At 39.1% G+C, this 22155-nt stretch overlaps 1 protein-coding gene across 50 annotated transcripts in view; it reads left to right on the top strand.

Moving 5' to 3' along the window:
- ZMYND11 (zinc finger MYND-type containing 11) overlaps positions 1 to 22155 on the top strand; it is a 73308-nt gene that overhangs the window by 6791 nt on the left and 44362 nt on the right. For 46 of the 50 annotated variants that reach the window (XM_069547975.1, XM_069547992.1, XM_069547972.1 and 43 more), the window contains one exon: positions 7929 to 8063. In XM_069547975.1, coding sequence (XP_069404076.1) covers positions 7948 to 8063 — 116 coding nt within the window. In that variant the 5' untranslated portion in view covers positions 7929 to 7947. Of the gene's footprint in view, positions 1 to 7928; positions 8064 to 18306; positions 18408 to 22155 lie in introns of those variants that run through there. The other 4 variants (XM_069548018.1, XM_069547990.1, XM_069547989.1 and 1 more) reach the window with 3 other exon arrangements.

Genomic DNA, 22155 nt, shown 5'->3' with positions numbered 1-22155 from the left:
TTGCTCAGTCTGACTCTTGGTGACCCCATGGACTGTATGTAGCCCGCAAGGCTCCTCTGTCTATGGAATTCTCCAGGCAGGCATACTGGAGTGGATTGCCATTCTCTTCTCTAAGGGATCTTCCCAACCCAGGGATCTAACCCAGATCTGCATTGCAGGCAGATTCTTTACTGTTTGAGCAACTAGGGAAGCCTCATGAGCTGATTTGTAAATTTTGCAGACTAATCCCTTGTCGGTCAGGTCATTTGCAGATGTCTCTCTCAGTCTACAGGTTGTCTTTTCTTTTTGTTTATTGTTTCCTTTAAAATAGATCATTTCTTGAAAGTTACTCCAAGTACGCAGGCTTCAGGATTTAGAAGGGGTTTGTTGTCAAAAAATAAAATAATATGAAACGTGGTGAGGAGAGAACTGATCAACTGATTGGTAGCATGCCTAGGTTCAGATCGTGCTGATGCTCATCAGTGGGGATATTACACAAGATTTTCTTATATTTAATAGCTATAGGAAGTTTTTTTAAAGAGAAATACACTAAATGAAGGCTAAACTATCTCAGCTTGGAAGTTATTATGAACACTGTAGTTTTTTGTTTTTGTTTTTTGGTAGATTCTTGATTTATCTGCTCGTTGATTGCTTTTCTGTTTCAAAACTGCATCTGAGAAATGCTGTTAGAGAGATAAAGTTCTTAATTTTCAATTGAGTTTTGACATGAAGCCCTTCTCGAATTAATATGGAATATATCTACTTCAGTTGGCCAGTACTTGTAGGAACAAGTGAGATTGATTTATTTGGGCTTGCTATTGATAGGTGTAAAAGTTTTTTGGGGCATTTTATTTACCATTAGCAATGTTATCTTTTTAGAAATTAATTAATTATTTATTTTTGGCTGCACTGGGCCTTTGTTGCTGCGTGTGAGCTTTTCTCTAGTTGTGGAGAGGGGTACTCCCTAGTTGTGGTGTGTGGGTTCTCTCACAGATGTAAAGAACAGACTTATGGACACAGTGTGGGGTGAGGAGGAAGGAGAGGGTGAGATGTAGGGAGAGTAACATGGAAACGTGTATTAGTGTGTAAATAGATAGCCAGTGGGAGTTTGCGATATGATCCAGTTCAGTTCAGTCGCTCAGCTGTGTTGGACTCTGGGACCCCATGGACTGCAGCATGCCAGGCTTCCCTGTACTGACTCAGGGAACTCAGGACAGGGCTCTCTGTAACAACCTAGAAGGGTAGGATTGTGAGGAAGGGTCAAGAGGGAGGGGACATATGTATACCTGTGGATGATTCATATTGATATTTGGCAGAAACCAACACAATACTGTAAAGCAATTATCCTTCAATTAAAAATAAATAAAATTTAAAAATATTGCACTTAGTGTAATGTCAAAATACCTTATGTTTTTTAGTTTGAAATAGATACATTCTTATTCTGCACATTTAAGTAGGCTCCCAATTATGATCAGTATTTGTGTTAGATTGTTTTGGTTCAGAAACTTCCATTTGAGTAACTTGAAAGTTAAATTTTATTTTATGATTATTGAAATAAAAAGTTGTAGTCTCAGTTATTTCCAAGTGAATTAAAAGCTGAACAGCTACCAATACAAAGTTAGACTTTGTCTTGATTCATTTCCGTATTTTAAATAAATCCTAATGAAAAACATACTGTTGTAAACCTTAGTTGCTGTAGTGTTTGCATCTTTTAAATAAATTCTTTGGGATTTAGGGCAACACGTGGGAAGCTCCTGATAGTACACTGGTTCTCAAGCATGACTGAGCACCTGAATTTTATTTTTTCCTTAACAAGAACATGAAGCCAGAATCTCTGGGGATGGTTCTGGGCTCTATTTTAAAGTTCCAATTGGGTTTTTTTGTTTGTTTGTTTAACTTTTTAAGTTCCACATTTTTTAAGTAGTCCAAGTCTATATGCCTTCTTCTAGAAAGTTCTTTTGTAATGGCTTTTAGATAATGATGTACCCTGTGATGTTTAGCTGCCTGTCTTAGAAATTATTTTTCAGGAATCTTAATCTTGAAGTTTCCTACAGAGGATAATCTAAATGACCTGAAAAATAAATGTGTCCCAGAAGAAAACTAGTAGTCTTTTCAGGTTCCTCACAAATACTCTGGCATTGTTGCTTTGCTGATGATCAGAGGGACTGGATAGCAAAGGTGGGGTTGGTTAGTGTTGCCTAATGGTCCTGCATTGTGTCTGGGACATTGATGTCCAGGCTGCCACCCAATTCAGTGTCTCTGAGATTTCCTGTAGTTTGAGCAGCAGCCTAGTGTTCTGCAGGTTGTGGAGTAAGCGTGTGACCTTGACAGGCATCAGAAGCACCTAGATGTCTTTCCCTGGGCGGTCGTTATGCCGGCCATGGTGAAGTTGTGCCTACAAGTGAGACTTAGACCACCTGAGGAGGTTTTCCTGGCACTGCTGCTTAGCAGCCTGAATATTCTTGGCTTTTGTCTGCATGTCAGGTGGTCCTTGATGTTCCTCCGGATTGGGAGTGTCGTTTCCACTTACAGGGTCGGAGCAGAGCAGGAGCAGCTTCATTGTCTGAACCGAGGCCCAGAGAAATCCAAGGGAAGAAGCCTGTGAGCAGTGAGATTCACTGCCACTCCAGTCACCGGTGACCGACACCTGCGTTCTCGTGTTTTCGCACGTCTACCAGAGGGCTTCCTGAGGACCTGTGGAGTGTCTGATAATTTCCACGGGTTTCTTCTCATTCCTCTCTAGTGTAGACTCCATCAATCTGCAGAAGTCAGGGCTTTTAGAGGAGGAGGAGTGACCTGGAGAAGCCTCCTTTGGCTTGGTGCTGACTGTTGGTGTGGTCTTCAGCAAGTTCTGAACTGGTCATTTGCTCTTCCAGCTGGTTGGCGTAGCTTCGTCTGCAGTTCATTTCCCATTGACATCAGTCCTCTCAGGTTTTTCTAATTATTTTAAAGTATTTCAAGTCAGATTTTCTTAAATAAACATAATTTTCTCGGTTTTAGATGACCAGATACAGTGAGGAATTATGGTGTTAGAATCCCATTTTAAATAGAATATTCCTATAAAATTGGACCTTGAAGAATAGAGTGGAAAATGTTGGATGAGTATACTATTACAAGTCTGTTTGCTTCTTACTCATTATTAAGTAACATCTTTTATTCAGCATCTGTAATTATCCCTATACCTGCTGCCTTCTATTCCCAAATTTTTCTGGAGTTCTAGGCGAGCGGCTTGCTTTCGTCACTATTGTTCAGTTGCTAAGTTGTGCCTGACTCTTTGCAACCCCATGGACTGCAGCATACCAGCCCTCCCTGTCCCTCACTATCTCCTGGAATTTGCCCAAGTTCATGTCCATTGAGTTGGTGATGCTATCCAACCATCTCATCCTCTGCCACACCCTTCTCCTTTTGCCTTCAATCTTTCCCAGCATCAGGGTCTTTTGCAGTGAGTAAGCTCTTCACATTAGGTGGCCAGAGTTAAATTAGAACTTTAGCTTCAGCATCATTCCTTCCAGTGAATATATAGGGTTGATTTTTATTAGGATAGACTGGTTTCCTCTCCTTGCAGTCCAAGGGACTCTCCAGAGTCTTCTCCAGCACCACAATTTGAAAGCATCAATTCTTCAGCGCTCAGCCTTCTTTATGGTCCAACTCTCACTTCTATACATGACTACTGGAAAGACCTTAGCTTTGACTGTACTTCCCTATGTAAATTTGACCTTCCTTTGTTTGGCCAGAAACATAACAATTCCTGTATTCATTGTGTGTCTTCACTTTTTGTGGAGTATATGTTCATTAAAGATGTTTGTTTTTGTTTGTCCACTTTTGGGGGGAGGGTCAGAAAGGTCTTTTACTCAGCATCGTGACATCCATGATCTAAGGGTATCCTTCTTAAAGCAAATCACTCCTACTTGCCTAAATTTAAAAAGTTACTGCCGTTGAAATTACGTGGAAATCCACGCTGGACTTATTCTGGACTTCGGATCCTGCGTGGTTTGATCTTAGATTCTGCCTCTCTTGCCTCTTTTCACACAGCACCTCTCTTTATGACATTCCAGCCACTGTCTTTTCTCCCCTTGAAATATACCAAGTCTTTCTCACTGTGACCTTTAACTGGAAACTTTTACGTTTTGACTACGTTTACCCATTTTTTCCCCACCTTCCCTGCCTTTGGCAACCATTAGTCTGTTCTCTAAATATATAGGTTTGGTTTTTTTAAAAAATATTTGGCTGCACCAGGTCTTAGTTGCAGTGTGCAGAATCTTCGATCTTTGTTTTGGCACCTGGGATCCTTTAGCTGTGGCATGCAGACTCCCAGCTGCACCGTGTGGGACCTAGTCCCTTGACCATAGCAAGGGATCTTTGCCACCGGACCACCAGGGAAGTCCCTATCGTGACTCAGTTGCAGTGAATATGGTGGCACAGCTATCTCTTTGAGGTAGAGTTTTCATTTTCTTCAGATAAATACCTAAAAGTGTAATTACTGGATCATAATGGGAGTTCTGTTTTTCTCTTTTTTCTCCATTATATTTTATTACCTGATATTGGATATAGTTCCCTGTGCTATACAGTAGGACCTTGTTGTTTATCTATTCTGTATATAATTGTTTGCATCTGCTAATTCCGAACTCCCATCCATGCCTCCCTCATTCCTCTCCACCTTGGCAACCATAATTTTGATCTCTATGTGTCTGTTTCTGCTTGGTAAATAAGTTCCTTTGTGTTATATTTTAGATTCCACATGTAAGTGATATCATGTATTTGTCTTTGTCTGATTTCATTTAGTATGATCTTCTCTAGGTCCATCCACGTTCCAGCAAATGGCATTATTTCATGCCTTTCTTATGGCTGAGTAATTTCCATTATTATATGGACCATATCTTCTTTATCCATTCATCTGTTGGTGGACACTTAGGTTGCTTTCGTGTCTTGGCTACTGTAAAATAGTGCTACTCTATGAACATAGGGGTGCGTGTATCTTTTTGAGTTAGAGTTTTCTCCAAATAAATGCCCAAGAGTGCAATTGCTGATGGTAATTGTATTTTTAAGTTTTCTGAGGAACCTCCCTACTGTTTTCCATAGTGGCTTCATCAATTTACATTCCCACCAACAGTGTAGGAGTGTTCCTTTGTCTTTACACACTCTCCAGCATTTCAGAGACTCAGAACAGCCAACTCAGTATTGAAAGAGAGGAACAAAATCAGGGCCTGATACTACCCAACTTCAAGATTTATTTTAAAGGTATAGTACTTAAAACAGTGTGGTATTGGTGAAGTAACAGTCAGTTACATAGATTAGTGGAACAGAATAGAGAGTTAATTTTGGTTAAAGGCATAGGTTTGTGTTTAGGCTCATTTTTGTATGTGTGGATGTCCAGTTGTACAGCAACGCTTGGTGAACAGACGGCTTCATTGCATTGCGTTTGCTGCTTTGTCAGAAATGAGCTAACTCTGACACTTAACAGCTGGTAGGTCTGTTTCTGGGCTCTCTCTTCTGTTCTAAGTCTGTGTGGCTTGGATAGCTAGATCTCAGAAATCTTGGTTTTAACTTCACATCTGTTTTCCTGAAATGTAGCACTGGTTAATTTTTTAATCTTGAATTTAATCGTTTCTAGGAATTAAGTGACATCACTTTTAGAATTTCTGCTACCAGTCTCTACTATATTCTCCTGTTATATAATAGTTATATTTGCTATTTATTTTAGTATTTGTAACTGTTAACTTTGTTATTATATATTTTCTGTATTTCTGAGTAAAGTGTTTTTAACTTTACCTGTGTGTATTTTGAAAACATCTTATAAGTTGAATTACGTGTCAACTGTACCTGTTTGTATTCCTTTGTTTGACTCAGGGATTGTAATATGCATCCAGGGATTGTAGTATGCATCCATGATTTAATATACTTCCCCTTGAATTAATATAATAAGTACCACTTAACATAAAATGTGAGAATTTACAATGATATAACTGCTTACTACCTCTCCCCTCATGTGTATTATTCTTGTCATCCATATTGTGCCTCTACATATGTTTAAATCTGATGATACCTAACAGTTATTTTTATGTTTGTTTAAACAATCAGTTATCTTTTCAAGACTTAAGAAATTTTATATTTTCCCACATTTACCATTTTGTAGTGTTACTTAATCTAGAAGTAATGTCTCTCTGGATTCTCACCGCATATATTTTGGACCATTTATGTCATATATGATATTATAATTAGTAGTGCCATGTATATGTCAAATTTCCTTTGCTAGTTTTATGTTATTTTCTGTCAAGGACTAGAGTTTATACATTTAAAAATACTTCATTGTGTTTAGCACAGTGGGTATTTGTATAATCTGACAAGTTGTATTATTATGGTTCACCATTAGATGTCACTTTTACCAGTAAATTCCTCATCATAATGTTACTGGATCTGGAAACTTGACGTACCTGTACTAGTGCACTTAAACTGAGAAGCTTCTGTATGTTTTAAAGTTACAACTTTTTAGAAAAAGACACATTTGTAAATCATAATTATAATTTTAAAAATCTTCTAGTTTCATATTTTAGTCTATACTGCATCAACGAATTATCCTGAAGTTTTCTTTAAAATTTGAATGTTGTCATTACTGTTTTGATTCAGAACTGATTTTGTAATTCTGAAAAGAACTCTTATTTCAGGAGCCTAGCTGGTCCTAGATTCACCAGAAGTGAGTCTCTGTTAAGCTTTGGCAACTGCTAGCTCTCTTTGGGTTTTTGGAGAAGGAGGGAGAACCGACTTAGTCGTGAAAAGAAGTGTGGAGACGGGGAAAGGGGTTTGTGAGGCTCTGCTGACTCCCCGGAGCACAGGGAAGTGCGGAGGAGGAGTGCTCCTTCCGGGTAAAGGATCAGGCCAGGGAGAGTTCAGCCATCCCCAGAGCTTTTTGCTTGTCTGTCTTATGCCTTTGGGCCTCAGCATCTCTTGGCATCGTACCCTGTGTGCCTTAGGGCTCAGGCATTTCCTTGCCCAGCAGGTCTGTGCCCGTGCCCAGTGGGGAGTTCAGACGTGTGGCCTCTTCATATTGTACCATCGCTCAGCAGACATTGAGGCTGCAACTCTGTTTTTTCCCCCTAGTCTTGCCAGGATGTAGCCAGTGGCCGTTTGCCTCAGTCTGTTCAGAATATAGAAAGCTGAATAAATTAACAATGTTGATTCCTTATAACTTAATGAATGGCCAGCACCTGAACCTTTCTGATAAATGTGGGTCCTTTCATGTCATCCACTGATATACCAACTGCCACCCTTTGACACCTCAGTCAGAAACAACTGTTCTGTACTTTCTGTGTGTGGTCTTATTTTTCTTTAAAGGAATGTTGTTTTTATCTATCAGTATGTCTATATTGAATAAAGATATTCACTCTTTGCGACCCCACGGACTGTAGCCCACCAGGTTCCTCTGTCCGTGGAATTTTCCAGGCAAGAATACTGGGCTAGATTGGCATTTCCTTCTTCAGGGTATCTTCCAACCCAGGGATCAAACCTGGGTTTCCTGCATTGCAGGCGGAGTCTTTACCATCTGAGCCAGCACGGAAGCCTCTTTCATGATGAAGTACCTAATAATTTGGACATTTAGTTTCTATTTTGCATTGATCTGTCAAATTACACACAATGTAATATCAAAAAATGAAATTTTATGTAGTAATATTTTTGCTTTATAATACATTTTATATGTGTATTTCTTTGGCATATTGATATAAGATGACTGCTTCTCCTTCTTGGGCAGACCTTTTTGACTGTTGGTCTTTTAGTGTCATTCTTTGTGAAGTAATAAAGTGAACATTTTTATGGAGTAATTGGTGATGTGGATGGTAGGAAATAAAAAGTTGGCTATACTATATAGTGAGGTGCTGAGTGTTAACTCACTTGTATTAATGATAATTGATTTGGTAATCTGTGCTTTTCCCTTATGTTTCCATATATTGCTACAGCTAAAGGAGTAAACAGGTCATGGCACGCTTAACAAAAAGACGGCAGGCGGACACAAAAGCTATCCAGCATCTTTGGGCAGCCATTGAGATTATACGGAATCAGAAGCAAATTGCCAACATTGACCGTATTACAAAGTAAGTCATTTTATACAGACAGATCGCTCAAATTTTACATGGAATTTTGGGAGAAAAGGTCCAAGAATCATTTGCTTATTTATTATGTTAGTCAACATGTATTACAAAGTACTAGTCACTTTTTGCCTTGTAGGATTGTGAAGTTGTTAGGAAAATACTGAAACATGCAGAAGCACCTTGTGTTTAGAGGGTATATAGAATACCAATGTGTACTACTTCCAGTGGTACACTAATACATTGTTAGTTACCACAATTTTTTTAACTCTTGAAAGCCAGTCTTTATTTAAGTCTTTTATCAAAAGGCATTTGGTTAATTACTTTCTTTTATGTAAACCATCTAAAAGTCTACTGGTCATTGTTTATTTTAATGTGTGAATAATATATGCTACCATATAATGTGGTGTAGGTATAGTACTTATTAGTTTGTAGTACACTAACCAGAATTTTCAACAATTTCATTCTATATTTTTAAGTTGCAGATAGTATATCTTCAGCTGAAAGAAGGAAGTTCTTTATTTTATTTTCCATTGCTATTTATCTTGATGGTCCAAGATTCAGAGTAGCAAAAAATCCGACTCCTGTATGAATGCTCTGTTTACATGTTATGTACTAATTATAAGGGAATCTGCAAATAGAAATTGATTTTGTTTTGCTTTGTATTTTTAAAGGAATACAATTAAATTAATCTTTTTAAAATGTTTGAAATTTTTAGAATAATTTAGATAGAATTTCTTTATACTTATTCTCTGACACATCCTTTAAACGCTAACTATGAAAATGGAAAACAGATAATTTACAAAAGCTCATTTAAATAAGTGGTTATTTTTGTCCTTGTTAATAGGCAACAAAGTTAAGTAATATATGTTTATATTTTTGTCACTTAGTCATATTCTAGTGAAGAGGTTTATAAAGGTGATTTAAGAGGGAAAGGCCAGGAGAAAGAAAGATGGTGTTGCATGTTGCTTTAACTCTGTATCATGTTCTTTGGATGTTTTAAAGTTGCCCATGTACAACTTGCTCCTATAGGTGACTCGAAGGGGAAGAAATAGGTAACAGCTGTGTGGAAAATAAGGATAAAATAATAGTATATAATAATTAAGTTACCTTTAATATTGGTGATATTGGAATAAAATATTTTTAAAAACCTCTATTTTCCTATGGTTGGGATTTTGAAAAAAGCCAACATAGTTTGTTTATATCAAAACTTACAGATGAATGGTGGAAATAAGATACTGTTCTTTGGATTTAATTTTTAAAATTCATTTAATCTTGACTGAACTATTTCAACTTACAGGCTGTTACTTCTTATTAATCCATGGCATCTTTCTCTAAAGCTCTAGGGACATTCTCTAGGAACCTGTGGGAATCTCCAGGTGAGGTGTTCAGAGTTTGTCTGACAAGGTTGCTGACGTGTGTCAGAGTACTCTTTGGATGACCAGCTTGTGTGTACTTACTATATACGTGTTACATTGTGAGACTCACAGAGGCTATTGACAGCATTGCACCCTTCTTCTCGGTATGCACAATGGACTGGGTATAAACATTCTCTCTTCTCCTTTCCTTATCAGTACAGCCTTAAGGGTGCCAAGGTTTATTTTCCTTCATGTCCAAAGGTTCGTCCATAGGTCTTAAGATAGCTAAGAATAAATCCATTTATCTGTCAGTTAGTCATTGTTGTATCAGTCTTATCTAAAGAAAATCAGAGGATGTGTGTTTGAGAGGTTTCTGGTGTTCCTTCTGCCTCGTATGAGTATGCCGTGTCTCTTTTTAGTACGGGATGCATTCATAGCATCTAGTACTTTCATAACACTAGTCACATGTAATTATTTCCCTGCGAGACTGTCAGCACCAGAAAGGAGCTGTCTAGATAACTGCCTAGCCCAGTGGTGTGGCTTCTCAGCAGTGTTAATTTCCTTGCTTGTAACCCTTGCCAAGGTAAGGTAGGAAGAGGCATTGGACCGTGACAGGAAGTCAGATCTTTTGCTTTAGAACCTAATCATCTTATTCTGTTTTCTAAGTAGGTAAATACTTCTCAAACTTTAATGTTAAGTCAAGGTACTCAGTTACAACTAAGTCTGAGCGCAGAAGCGTCTTTCCATCTTTATCAAATATCTTAAGCTACTGAAGGCTTTAGTGGAGTTACTATGAAGAATGTATATGTAGTCATTAAGTTTCATCCTGTATTTGACTGGTGAGCGACTCCCTAAGATAAAAGTTGCACAGTTTCAGTCACATATTAAAAGTTTTGGGCTTTGGGGTCATGACCCTTTATGCTTTGAAGTCTGACAATCCTAAACATTAATGTAGTTTACCTCTCGCTGTATAATATTTCAGTTCTGCTTTTTTTTTATTTGAAATGTCTTTTTAAAGATATTTTAAATTTATGTTTCTCATTCATTTTTTAAAAAATAATAGCGATTTTGTTTATTTTTTGGTCACTTCACATGGCATGTGGAATGTGGGTTTTTAGTTCCCCAACCAAGGATAGAAGCTGCCACTGCTGCAGAGGAAGCCCAGAGTCTTACTGGGGCTGCCAGGAAGTCCCTCTCATTCATCTTTTTTTGTTTTTGTTTTTTCTTTGCAATTTATTTATATAAGGACTTGGTTCATTTACTCTGGCTTCTTATAGTCTGCCTTTGCGATTGCATCCCTGTGGTGTGCCTTATCCTTTGCATCTCATGGAGGCTACTAGAGATCTTTTCAAGAAAATTAGAGATACCAAGGGAACATTTCATGTAAAGATGGGCACAATAAAGGACAGAAATGGTATGAACCTAACAAAAGCAGAAGATATTGAAAAGAGGTGGCAAGAATACACAGAAGAACTATACAAAAAAGATCTTCATAACTCAGATAACCAAGATGATGTGATCACTCATCTAGAGCCAGACATCCTGGAATGCAAAGTCAAGTGGGCCTTAGGAAGCATCACTACGAACAACGGTAGTGGAAGTGATGAAATGCCAGTTGAGCTATTTCAAATCCTAAAAGACGATGCTGTGAAAGTGCTGGCACTTATTATGCCAGCAAATTTGGAAAACTCAGCAGTGGCCACAGAACTGGAAAAAGTCAGTTTTCATTCCAGTCCCAAAGAAAGGCAATGCCAAAGAACATTCAAACTACCGCACAATTGTACTCACCTCACACGCTAACAAAGTAATGCTCAAACTTCTCTGAGACAGTACGTGAACTGTGAAATTCCAGATGTTCAAGCTGGATTCATAAAAGCCAGAGGAACCAGAGATCAAATTGCCAGCAATCCATTGGATCATCGAATAAGCAAGAGAGTTCCAGAAAAACATCTACTTCTGCTTTATTGACCACGCCAAAGCATTTGACTGTGTGAATCACAGCAAACTAGAAAATTCTTCAAGAGATGGGAATACCAGACCACCTGACCTGCCTCCTGAGAAATCTGTATGCAGGTCAAGAAGCAACAGTCAGAACCTGACATGGAACAACAGACTAGTTCCAAATCGGGAAAGGAGTACGTCAAGGCTGTATATTGTCACTCTGCTTATTTAACTTATATGCAGAGCACATCATGTGAAATGCTGGGCTGGGTGATGCACAAGCTGGGATCAAGATTGCTGGGAGAAATATCAATAACCTCAGATATGCGGATGACACCACCCTTAAGGCAGAAAGTGAAGAAGAACTTCACTTTCTTGATGAGCCTCTTGATGCAAGTGAAAGAGAGGGAAAAAGTTGGCTTAAAACTCAACATTCAGAAAACTAAGATCATGGCATCTGGTCGCATCACTTCATGGCAAATAGATAAGGAAACAGTGGAAATAGTGAGAGACTTTATTTTGGGGGGGCTCCAAAATCACTGCAGATGGTGACTGCAGCCATGAAATGAAAAGACGCTTGTTCTTTGGAAGAAAAGCTATGACCAACCTAGATAGCATATTAAAAATCAGAGACATCACTTTGCCAACAAAGGTCCCTCTAGTCAAAGCTGTGGTTTTTCTAGTAGTCATGTATGGATGTGAGAGTTGGACCATAAAGAAAGCTGAGCAGCGAAGAATTGATCCTTTCAAACTGTGGTGTTGGAGAAGACTCTTGAGAGTCCCTTGGACTGCAAGGAGATCCAACCAGTCAATCCTAAAGGAAATCAGCCCTGAATATTCACCGGAAGGACTGATGCTGAAGCTCCAATACCTTGGCCACTTGATGCGAAGAACTGATTCATTGGAAAAGACTCTGATGCTGGGAAAGATTGAAAGCAGGAGAAAGGGATGACAGAGCGTGAGGTGGTTGGATGGCATCACTGACTTGATGGACATGAGTTTGAGCAAGCCCTGGGAGTTGGTAACAGACAGGGAAGCCTGGTGTGCTGCAGTCCATGGGGTTGCAAAGAGTCGGATACGACTGAGTGACTGAACTCAGCTGAGTAGTGAATCCTAGCAGCGTGAGACTTCTTCCTAGGTGGTAATGTATTTCATTTGGCAAGGTTAGTACTAAGCCTGTTGTACAGTGAGTAGATTCAGTAATTCATTAAGGATTGTGAAATAGTGATAATCTATCAAATAGTTTATCTTTCTTTTTCAACTGAAACACTTCCGTAAGAACATAAGCTTCCTACTATGTAGGGTGTGGTTACCATGTGGTATGGCTCACATCGAAAGGGAAGAACAACTGATTCTTTTAACTAGTGGTTTTCAAAATAACATCCTCCAGTGGCAACCAAGTAGTTCTTCCTGGTGTATTTCAGCCCGTTTCTGTTATAATCCCTATTGATGCTTAACTTCCCTTCTTTGACCAGTTGGAGCCTCTTCATGTTGTCTTGTGAAGTTCCTCTCTGCTTTCTGATACGACAGGTTTTTTTCGGGCTCATCTAGGATACACCTTGCCCCAAGCCTGGATCCACTGATTTCTCCAGGGGACGCTGGTTTCTTGCAGTTAGAAATTGTGTCTCAAGAGCATTTTCTGGCCCTCAGTGTGCTTGTTGCTACCAGGTTGGTCTCTCTATCTAGGCCTTTAAGTGGACCAGTTAGGAAATACATATAGTTGTAATGAATTCATACTGATATTTTCCCCTTGAATTTATGGCTACTGGTTTTTACTGAGCTATCTAAAATCTTTCCCTTCTTTCTAACACAGTAAGAGTCATGATTCTTAAGGACACTGTGGGTGGTGCATTTTAGATGTCATATAGTTAACTCAGTCGTTCCATCCAGCTATGTCCCAAGCTGTTTGAGAATACCGTCACTGGTGCTGGAACTGACAGCACATCTCATGGAAACCAGACAAGCTGTTTTACCCTCTCTGAACAATTGTACTGCTTCTAAACTGTCATAGAATGTACCAATTACATATCATACTTGGTACTTAGAGCTGGCGTTTAGTCTTAGTTCTCCAAGTGTTTGTTTCGTGCTTACCACTGACATCTGAAGTTCATTCTCTAGTAGTCTTTAAAGAGAAATTTTTCGCTTCCCCACTCTGCAGTTTTATTGAGATACAATTGGCATTGATCCATGTTGTTACAAAATGATGGAACTGCCTTCTTTTTATGACTGAGTAATATTCCATTGCACATGTATACCATGTTTTATTGATCCATTTGTCTCTTGATGGACCCTTAGGTTGTTCCCGTGTCTTGGTTGTTGTAAATAATGCTGCTGAGAACACGAGGGTACAGAAATCTCAAGATAGTGATTTCATTTTCTTCTGATAAGTACTCAGGAGTGGGATTGCTGGATCATATGGTAACTTCTGCTTTTAATTGTTTTAGGAAGCTTGTTACTGTTTTTCATGGTGGCAGCACCATCTAGTAGATTCATAATCAAGAATTCCTAGGGTCAGAGTTTTGAGTTCTTGCATGTTAGTAACAGTTGGTCTGCAGCCTTTTTACTTGAAAGTGAATCTGGCTGGATATAAAATCTTTAGCTTTTTTCTTCTTTCTTTGAAGTTCTTATATATGGCTTAAGGCATCGTTGTCAGCAAATCAGATGACAACTTGATTTTCTTTCTGCTGTGACTGTCCTTTTGCCTAGATTCACAGACTTTTTCTTTGAAGTCTATTAATTTGACTGTGTCGGTGTTGGTCATTCTGGGTTGTTTTGTTGGGTATACAGTGTCCCTTTAAAAATGTATTTTGAATATTGCAAATTTTAATTCAAAAATTGTACAACTGACCCTTGAACAGCCTGGATTGGACTGTACAGGTTCGCTTCTCCCATGTGCCATAGGGCTGCATGCTTCAGGGTTGCCTGACTCCAGGTGTGGAGCTGCACACAGAGGGCTGACTGTAAACAGGGACGCAGATCTTTGACTGCACTGGCTGTGGTGGGCTCTGACCCCTATAGGTTCAAGGGTCAATTGTATATATATATATCATTGGTGGACTTTTAGTATCTTATTTACTTGTTGTTTTGGGGGGCTTTTTCTTATACTCTGTTGGTTTCTTTTCCTGTCTTCTATATTTGTAATTTTCAGCTTGGGCAGTTGTGAATAAAGCTGCTATATAGTTTTTTTTTTTTTTTCATATTTTCTTTCTTTATGACTTACTACATTTTTTGCTACATTTTTTGACTCGTGTGCCTTCTAGTTTGGACTTCTTCTGAAGTGAATTTTTTCATTTACTTCTCATGTTTACATCATTTCTGAGTTTTCTAATTCTGACATATCTTTCCTGTATCTTATTACTTTTCTTATGTCTTTTCGTGTGCTTAAATAGTAGTTATAGTCTCATCTGTGTTGTGGGCACGTGTCTTGGGCATGCTTCCACTTTAGGGATGTTCTGCTCCTTTAGCCATAGTCCTGTCATGTGAAATCACTTTTCCTGAACTTGTGTCAAGGGAAGGTGGTTGCAAACAGTTTTTGGAGGTATGGCTCTAAAGCATCTTCTGTCATTTTTATCAAGTGCTAAAAATAATGCTTCACATTTACCATGATCTCCTGCTTCTGTACCTTTTGCCAGAACCACAATTTCTTTTGTGCCCATTGTCCTTAGGTTGGAGATCTTGTATGACCAGACTTCAGTAGGGTTTGATACTTTTATTGCTAGCAGTTTCTCTACACTGTAGAGTTCTGTACCAAAAGAGAGCTTTGGCTGATTAATTGTGAGTGTTCACAGGTTTCTCTGCTCTAGCCCCATAAGAACTTTACCATGAGCTCGTGAATTACCATCAGTTACCTGCAAATGGAAGTGTGTAAACCCTGTCCATTGTGAACTGCTGTTCTCGATTTGGCCCGCTTTGCTCTCCAGTGACTGCTTGTTAGCTGCTTTATCCTCCTGTTCTCAGTGCTGTGTCATGTCCCTCTGCCTCCTCCTGCACAGGTGTCAGTACCAACTGCAGTTGCAGCCTTTGGAGGCTTGTCCAGAGCTACTGGACTTTGGGATTCATGAGAATTCTCGTCAATTGTTTATATTTTCCAAAGGTTGGGTGTCAACTTGTTTTTTGCTAACGCTTCTTGTGACTTTGTTGAGGAGGTTGGGAGACATTAAAACCATGTTACTTCTTGCCATCTTCCCAGCTCACAGCATCGAGTCATTTTTCTAAAAAGAAAAATAATTGCTAAAGGCACTGGGTATTTTCTGAAGTCCTAAAGCAGAGCTGAAAGCAGTAAAAATTCCTTCTAGCAGAGGCAGATTCAAGGAGCATTTTTCATTTTTGTATATGACACTAGAACGTACAGAATCTACAGCAGTATCATCTTCAAAATATCATTAAAATATTACATTCGTGTTGAAATTTGAAAAGAAATTTTATGAGTAGAAGTTTCAGATCCTCAAAGTTAATTGAACAAATAGGGACTAATAACAACTTCTATAACAAAGTAGGATTTTTTTATGTTGCAAATGTTTCTTCTTGTCATCTGATGATGTCTAACTTCAGGGTTCATGGCAGTAGCCTTTTGTTAGTTGTCGGTACACCTCCCTTGGAAAGAGTCCTGAGTCTTTTTAATACTACCTTTTACTTTCTTTTTTTCTAATTGCTAGTTTTCTATTCAGATAAGTAGAAAAGGTACTCTAAATTACAGAGCCACTGTTGAAATTTATGCGCTTCCCTGATAGCTCAGTTGGTAAAGAATCTGCCTGCAGTACAGGAGACCCTGGTTTGATTCCTGGGTTGGAAAGATTAGCTGGAGAAGGGATAGGCTACCCACTCCACTATTCTTGGGCCTCCCTTGTGGCTCAGCTGGTAAAGAATCTACCTGCAAGACCTGGGTTCAATCCCTGGGCTGGGAAGGTCCCCTGGAGAAAGGAAGGGCTACCCACTCCAGTAATCTGGCCTGAAGAATTCCATGCACTGTATAGACCATGGGGTCGCAAAAAGCCAGGCACAACTGAGTGACTTTTACTTTCACTTTTCACTTTATTGAATATTTCAAGTATTTAAAAAATATCACTAAGAGAAACTTCTTTGAAAATTTCTGTAATTTGGGGATAGAAGTTTTTGTGTTTCTTTGTTTGTTTTAATTAAAAAAAATTTTTTGTTTTGGTTGCACTGGATCTTTGCTCCTTTGAGGGCTTTCAGTAGTTGTGGAGAGCAGAGGCTACTTTACCTGGCCTTCTTGCTGCAGTATCTTCTCTTGTTGTAAAACATGGACTCTAGAGCTTACAGGCTTCAGTACCTGTGGTTCCTGGGCTCTATAGCACAGGCTCAGTAGTTGTGGCACACAGGCTTAGTTGCTTGATGGCATGTGGGATCTTCCTGGATGAGGAATTGAACCCGTGTCTCTTCCATTAGCAGGTAGATTCTTTACCACTGAACCACCAGGGAGTCCTGGGGATGGAAAGTATTTTTACAGAATGAATCAAATCTGAAATCAAAATACATGTATAGGGTGAAGTTTGATTGTTTAATAGTTAACTTATGCCTCTGATTTAAAAGCTCATGTTTATAAATATGATTTAATAATGGTATAAACTTCCATACGTGTTCTTACTTGAAAAGTAAATAAGCACAAATAAATTTTGGCCTCTCCACAAAAACACTTTATGTTTTTAGAAGATGAAAGATGTTTTGTGATGTTTAATCATAAGATGAAAACAAATGAGTTGTTTATCTTAAAAAAGAATTACATGAGTCAGTTTAGATGAACATAAGCATAGGCAAGAGTAGCTATAATGCTAAATTATAAGTAGTACATATGAATTCATCAGTTTTATGAAATTTGGCTAGGTGTCGTGAAATTAAAGCTGTGAAATATTTGATTGCAGCACTTATATAAAACAATTGTTTATAAAATATTTTTGTGTTTGTACTAGTCATGATGTTTTTAGCCCTTGTTTTTACAGTTTTTAAATAAATAAGCAAAGAGATAAAGAAGCATATGACACCAAAACCAGTAACAGAAATGAAATTTAAACTTTGAATCCCTAAGATTTCCAATATGATTCATAATCATTGCCTTGTTATTTTTTAAAATGTCTCCTATATTTTAATATCCAATAAAAATAAGTTACATGTCATTTTTTCCTCTTTAATCCAAATTATTCATCTAATTTAGATGATTATAATACAACATTAGACTTTCATAAGTATTCTAAGTAATAGTTATAAAGACATATTTTTGAAAGAAGTATGGGTTTTATTATAGTCTCTGCCAGTATTATTGACTAACATTATTGGTATCATTGGGAGAGATCAAATTATTTTTTGTTGTCTTGGAAAAAGCAGTTGAAATTTCATTTCCTTTCTGTCTTGAGCAACTTTGATTTTGTGTTTCTAGAGGTGACCACATTTGTGACTAACATGATTATTAGACTGACATTGGATTGGTTGACTTAGTCCCATTCAAGTTAATGTTTCAGGTTAGGGCGTCAATTAATTACGTGTATTGCTTACTTTAGGGTCAAACCCCAATTAGAAAATGTGACCTCTGACCTCTTGTGACATGTTTGGCATTGAAATTTGAGTTCTCCTGGAGTTCTTCTTGTCACTACAGACAGACATAAATCCAGACTGTAAGTCTTCTTCATGTGTAGGTTGCCTTTGAAGTTGCAACTAGGTACCCATTAATTATTTATTTATTTACTATAGTTCAGTTTTATGAAACCCATGATTTCTAGAAACTATTTGTCTTATCCCTGTCAATTTCTGTTCCCTCAGTAGACTTATTGTAGGATAGGAAAGTGGCCATTGCTGAAGTTATGATAAAGTTAATTTTAAAAAACTTAACAGTTAATGTTATGTTGTATATGTACTCCCAAGAATTCTTCAGTCTCGTAACTACATTCTCATTTCAATCTGTGTTGATTTACTCTTTCTTACATACCGTCTTGTGGTAGCAGGTTGACAGGTACAGTTTACCACTGTTACCGTTGTTACTTTATATAACAGCCTTACAGAAGAGTTGCTGGTTCTGAAGAGCCTTGGCCACAGTCCCACGGTGAGTCTTGCCCAGCGTGCCACATTCTTGGGGCGTGCACTTTGGCTGGGATTGCTGTCCACTTGCTTTCATATGTTTTGTGTTTCTCTGTGGTTCTGTGATGGAACCATACAGGCCAGGCACAGAAAAGTACCATTAAAGAGTAAAAGAATATGGGGCGGGAGGAGGTGGGGGTTGGGATGGGGGGACACATGTGGCTGATTCAAAACCACCTCAATATTATAAAGTAATTAGCCTCTAATTAAAAAATAATAAAAGAGTAGTACCAAATAATGGAAAAGGTATCCAAGACAGAATGCACCTCTGCCCCATGTGAGTGGAATGTTTAATTAATAGTATGACAGGCCTTTCCTGGGAGAGATTGAAGGCAAAAGGAGAAGGGGACGGCAGAGGATGAGATGGTTAGATAGCATCATTGACTCAATGGACATGAATTCTGAGCAAACTCCAGGAGATAGTTAAGGGCAGGGGAGCCTGGCCTGTTGTAGTCCATGGGGTCAAAAAAGAGTTGGACATGACTTAGGGACTGAACAACAATGACAGGCCTTAATTGAAGGGGGAGGAGGTAGTGCTGGGTCACTGAGAGAGAATCTAGAAGGCCTTAGGAAAATATGGGATTAATTGAGCCTTGCAAGTCGAGTGGGACTTGGTGAGGCAGAAAGGGGAGTCGAAACAGAGGGACTGTAGAGTCTTAGGGAATGAAAAGTCCAAAAGGCCAAACTAGGAAGACCTCTAATGCCAGCACTGAGATTTTTGTTCTGTGGCTAGAGGGGATGAGAAATGTGTTTGGAGTACCCTAGACTGGGTAGATTGAATGGTCCTGTAAAATGTCTGTCTTCTTTACCTGGCCTGGTTTTTAACCTGTGTAATTTCCTGCCTGTGCAGTGGCAGCTGGTTCCTAATTGGGTTTCTGGCCTCCTCCTGGTCTTGCTGGTCTGTTTCTTCTTTCCATCGCTGGTGTCAGAGATGTTTTTCAAAAACACCATCTTATCAGATGTTCCACAATTGAAAGTCTTCTGTTGCCCATGCTTTCCCAGTCCTTGTGCAGGGTGTCAGTACCTGACCTTCCTCATCTGCATCACCTCCCGCTGCTTCCCGCTTAGATGGGCCTGTATTCCTGGGCGCTGGAGGATCTGTTATGTTCTGTGCTCTCCCGGATTAGACTTCTGGTTCAAGGTGGCAGAGCAGAAGGACGTGCACTCGTCTCCTCCCGCGAGAGCACCAAAATCACAGCTAGCTATTGAACAGCCGTCAACAGGAGGACACTGGAACCTGGGTGCTTCCCAGCCTGCGCACCTGACAGAGGGACTGGGAATCCCAGTCTGACCTTGAAGCCCAGCAGGATGTGATTACAAGACTTCCACAGGACTGGGGGTAACAGAGACTCCAGACTTGGAGGGCAAAAAAAAGACCTATGTGCACCAAGACTCATGAGGAAGGGAGCAGTGAATCTACAGAAACTGAACCAAAACTGCTAGTGTTGGAGGGTCTCCTGTGGAGGTGTGGGTCTGCAGGGGCTGACTGCAGGACTGGGGAACCGGCAGCAGCTGTCCGGGAAGGTCCCCTTTGGTATAAACACTCCTAACTTGACCATGCAGCCTGTAGGGCTGGGTTGCCTCAGACCAAAAAACTACCCAGAAGGGAGTGCAGCACCACCTATCAGCAGATAATTGGATTAAAGCTTTATGAGCAAGGCCCTGCCTACCAGTTCAGTTCAATCACTCAGTTGTATCCGACTCTTTGTGACCCTGTGGACTGCAGCACACCAGGCTTCCCTGTCAATCTCAAACTCATATCCATTGAGTTGGTGATGCCATCCAACCATCTCATCCTCTGTCGTCCCCTTTTCCTCCCACCTTCAATCTTTTCCAGCATCATGGTCTTTTCCAAAGAGTTAGTTCTTCCCATCAGGTGGCCAAAGTATTGGAGTTTCAGCATCAGTCCTTCCAATGAATATTCAGGGCTGATTTCCTTTAGGATTGACTGGTTTGATCTCCTTGCAGTCCAAGGGAATCTCAAGAGTCTTCTCCAACACCATAGTTCAAAAGCATCAATTCTTCAGCACTCAGCTTTCTTTATAGCCCACCAGAGCAAGACCCATTTTTTCCCGTCACCAGGGATTTTTTCCCATCACCCATTTTTTCCCATCAGGAAGCTTACACAAGCCTCATAGCCTCCTCCATCAGTGGACAGACAGAAGAAGCAAGAACCACAATCCCACAGCAACTAAAAACCAAATTACAGAAAGTTAATCATCGTGAAAGAGCAGACAGTTAGGTCCCAGATGAAGGGACAAAATAAAACCCCAGAAAAACAACTAAATGAGATGGAGATAGGCAACCTTCCAGAAAAAGAATTCAGAATAATGATAGTGAAGATGATCCAGGATCTCTGGAAAAGAATGGAGGCAAAGATTGAGAAGATGCAAGAAGTGTTTACCAAAGACCTATAAGAACTAAAGAACAAACAAGCAGATGAATAATATACTGGAATGAATTCATAACAGGATAACTGAGGTAGAAGAAGGGATAAATGACCTGAGGCCAGAATGGTGGGAATCACTGCTGCAGGACAGAATATAGAAAAAAGAATGAAAAGAGATGAAGACAGCCTAAGAGACCTCTGGGACAGCATTAAACACAGGAACATTTGCATTATAGGGGTCCCAGAAGGAGAAGAGAGAGAAAGGACCTGAGAAAATATTTGAAGAGATAATAGCGGAAAACTTCCCTAACGTGGGAAGGAAGTAATCAACCAAGTCCAGGAAGCAGAGTCCCAGAAAGAACAAAGCCAAGGGGGAACACATGGAAATCAAGCTGACAGAAATTAAAGGCAGAGATAAAATAGTAAAAGCAACAAAGGAAAAGCAACACATAACGCACTGAAGGAACGCCCGTCAGGCTGTCAGGTGATTTCTCCACAGAAACTCTACAAGCCCGAAGGGAATGGCACGACATATTTCAAGTGATAAAAGGGAAGAACCTACAGCCAAGAATACTCTACCCAGCAAGACTCTCCTTCAGATTTGATAGAGAACTCAAAAACTTTTCAGACAAGCAGAAGTTAAAAGAATTCGGCAGCACCAAAACAGGTTTTCAACAAATGCCAAAGGAACTTCTCTAGGCAGAAAACAAGGAAAAACCCTACCTATAGAAAATAAACCCAAAACAATTAAGAAAATGGTCATAGTATCATACATATCAATAATTACCTTAAATGGATTAAATGCACCAACCAAAAGACAAAGACTGGCTAAACAGGTGAAAACATGTGCACATATGCAGTTCCACTGACCACATCAGTCTGCTTGACCCCATAAATTATACATAATTATTTCATATTGTTAGGTTAATCATGTTCCCATTATGGTTTGCAATTAAAATTATCTTTTATTTTTGTCTATTCATTGTGAAAATTGATAAACATCTTTTACTGTTGTGATTATGTAACTATTATTAATACCATAGAATTGTGATTTGTCAGCAGAAAAATTATAGAAATCTATATCACCGAAACTACCATTTAATAGAAAAACCTGTAATCACTTTTAAAAATCCAGATGCATATCAGAATTATCTTGGAATTTTTTGAAAAATACGAATGCCCAGGCACTGCTTTTATTTTTGCCAGAGCTCCAGATATGTCTTATGAGCAGCCATATTTAAAAGCAGCTGGACTATGTGAGGATCTTTTACTTTCATCCAGTTTGTTTCACTTTTTCTATTTCATATTCAGTGCTTCCATTTCA

The sequence above is a fragment of the Ovis canadensis genome, chromosome 13 (genome assembly GCF_042477335.2).
Source record: "Ovis canadensis isolate MfBH-ARS-UI-01 breed Bighorn chromosome 13, ARS-UI_OviCan_v2, whole genome shotgun sequence".
Taxonomy (NCBI): domain Eukaryota; kingdom Metazoa; phylum Chordata; class Mammalia; order Artiodactyla; family Bovidae; genus Ovis; species Ovis canadensis.
The sequence above is the reverse complement of the archived record's forward strand: the minus strand, read 5'-3'. Positions and strand labels throughout refer to the sequence as shown.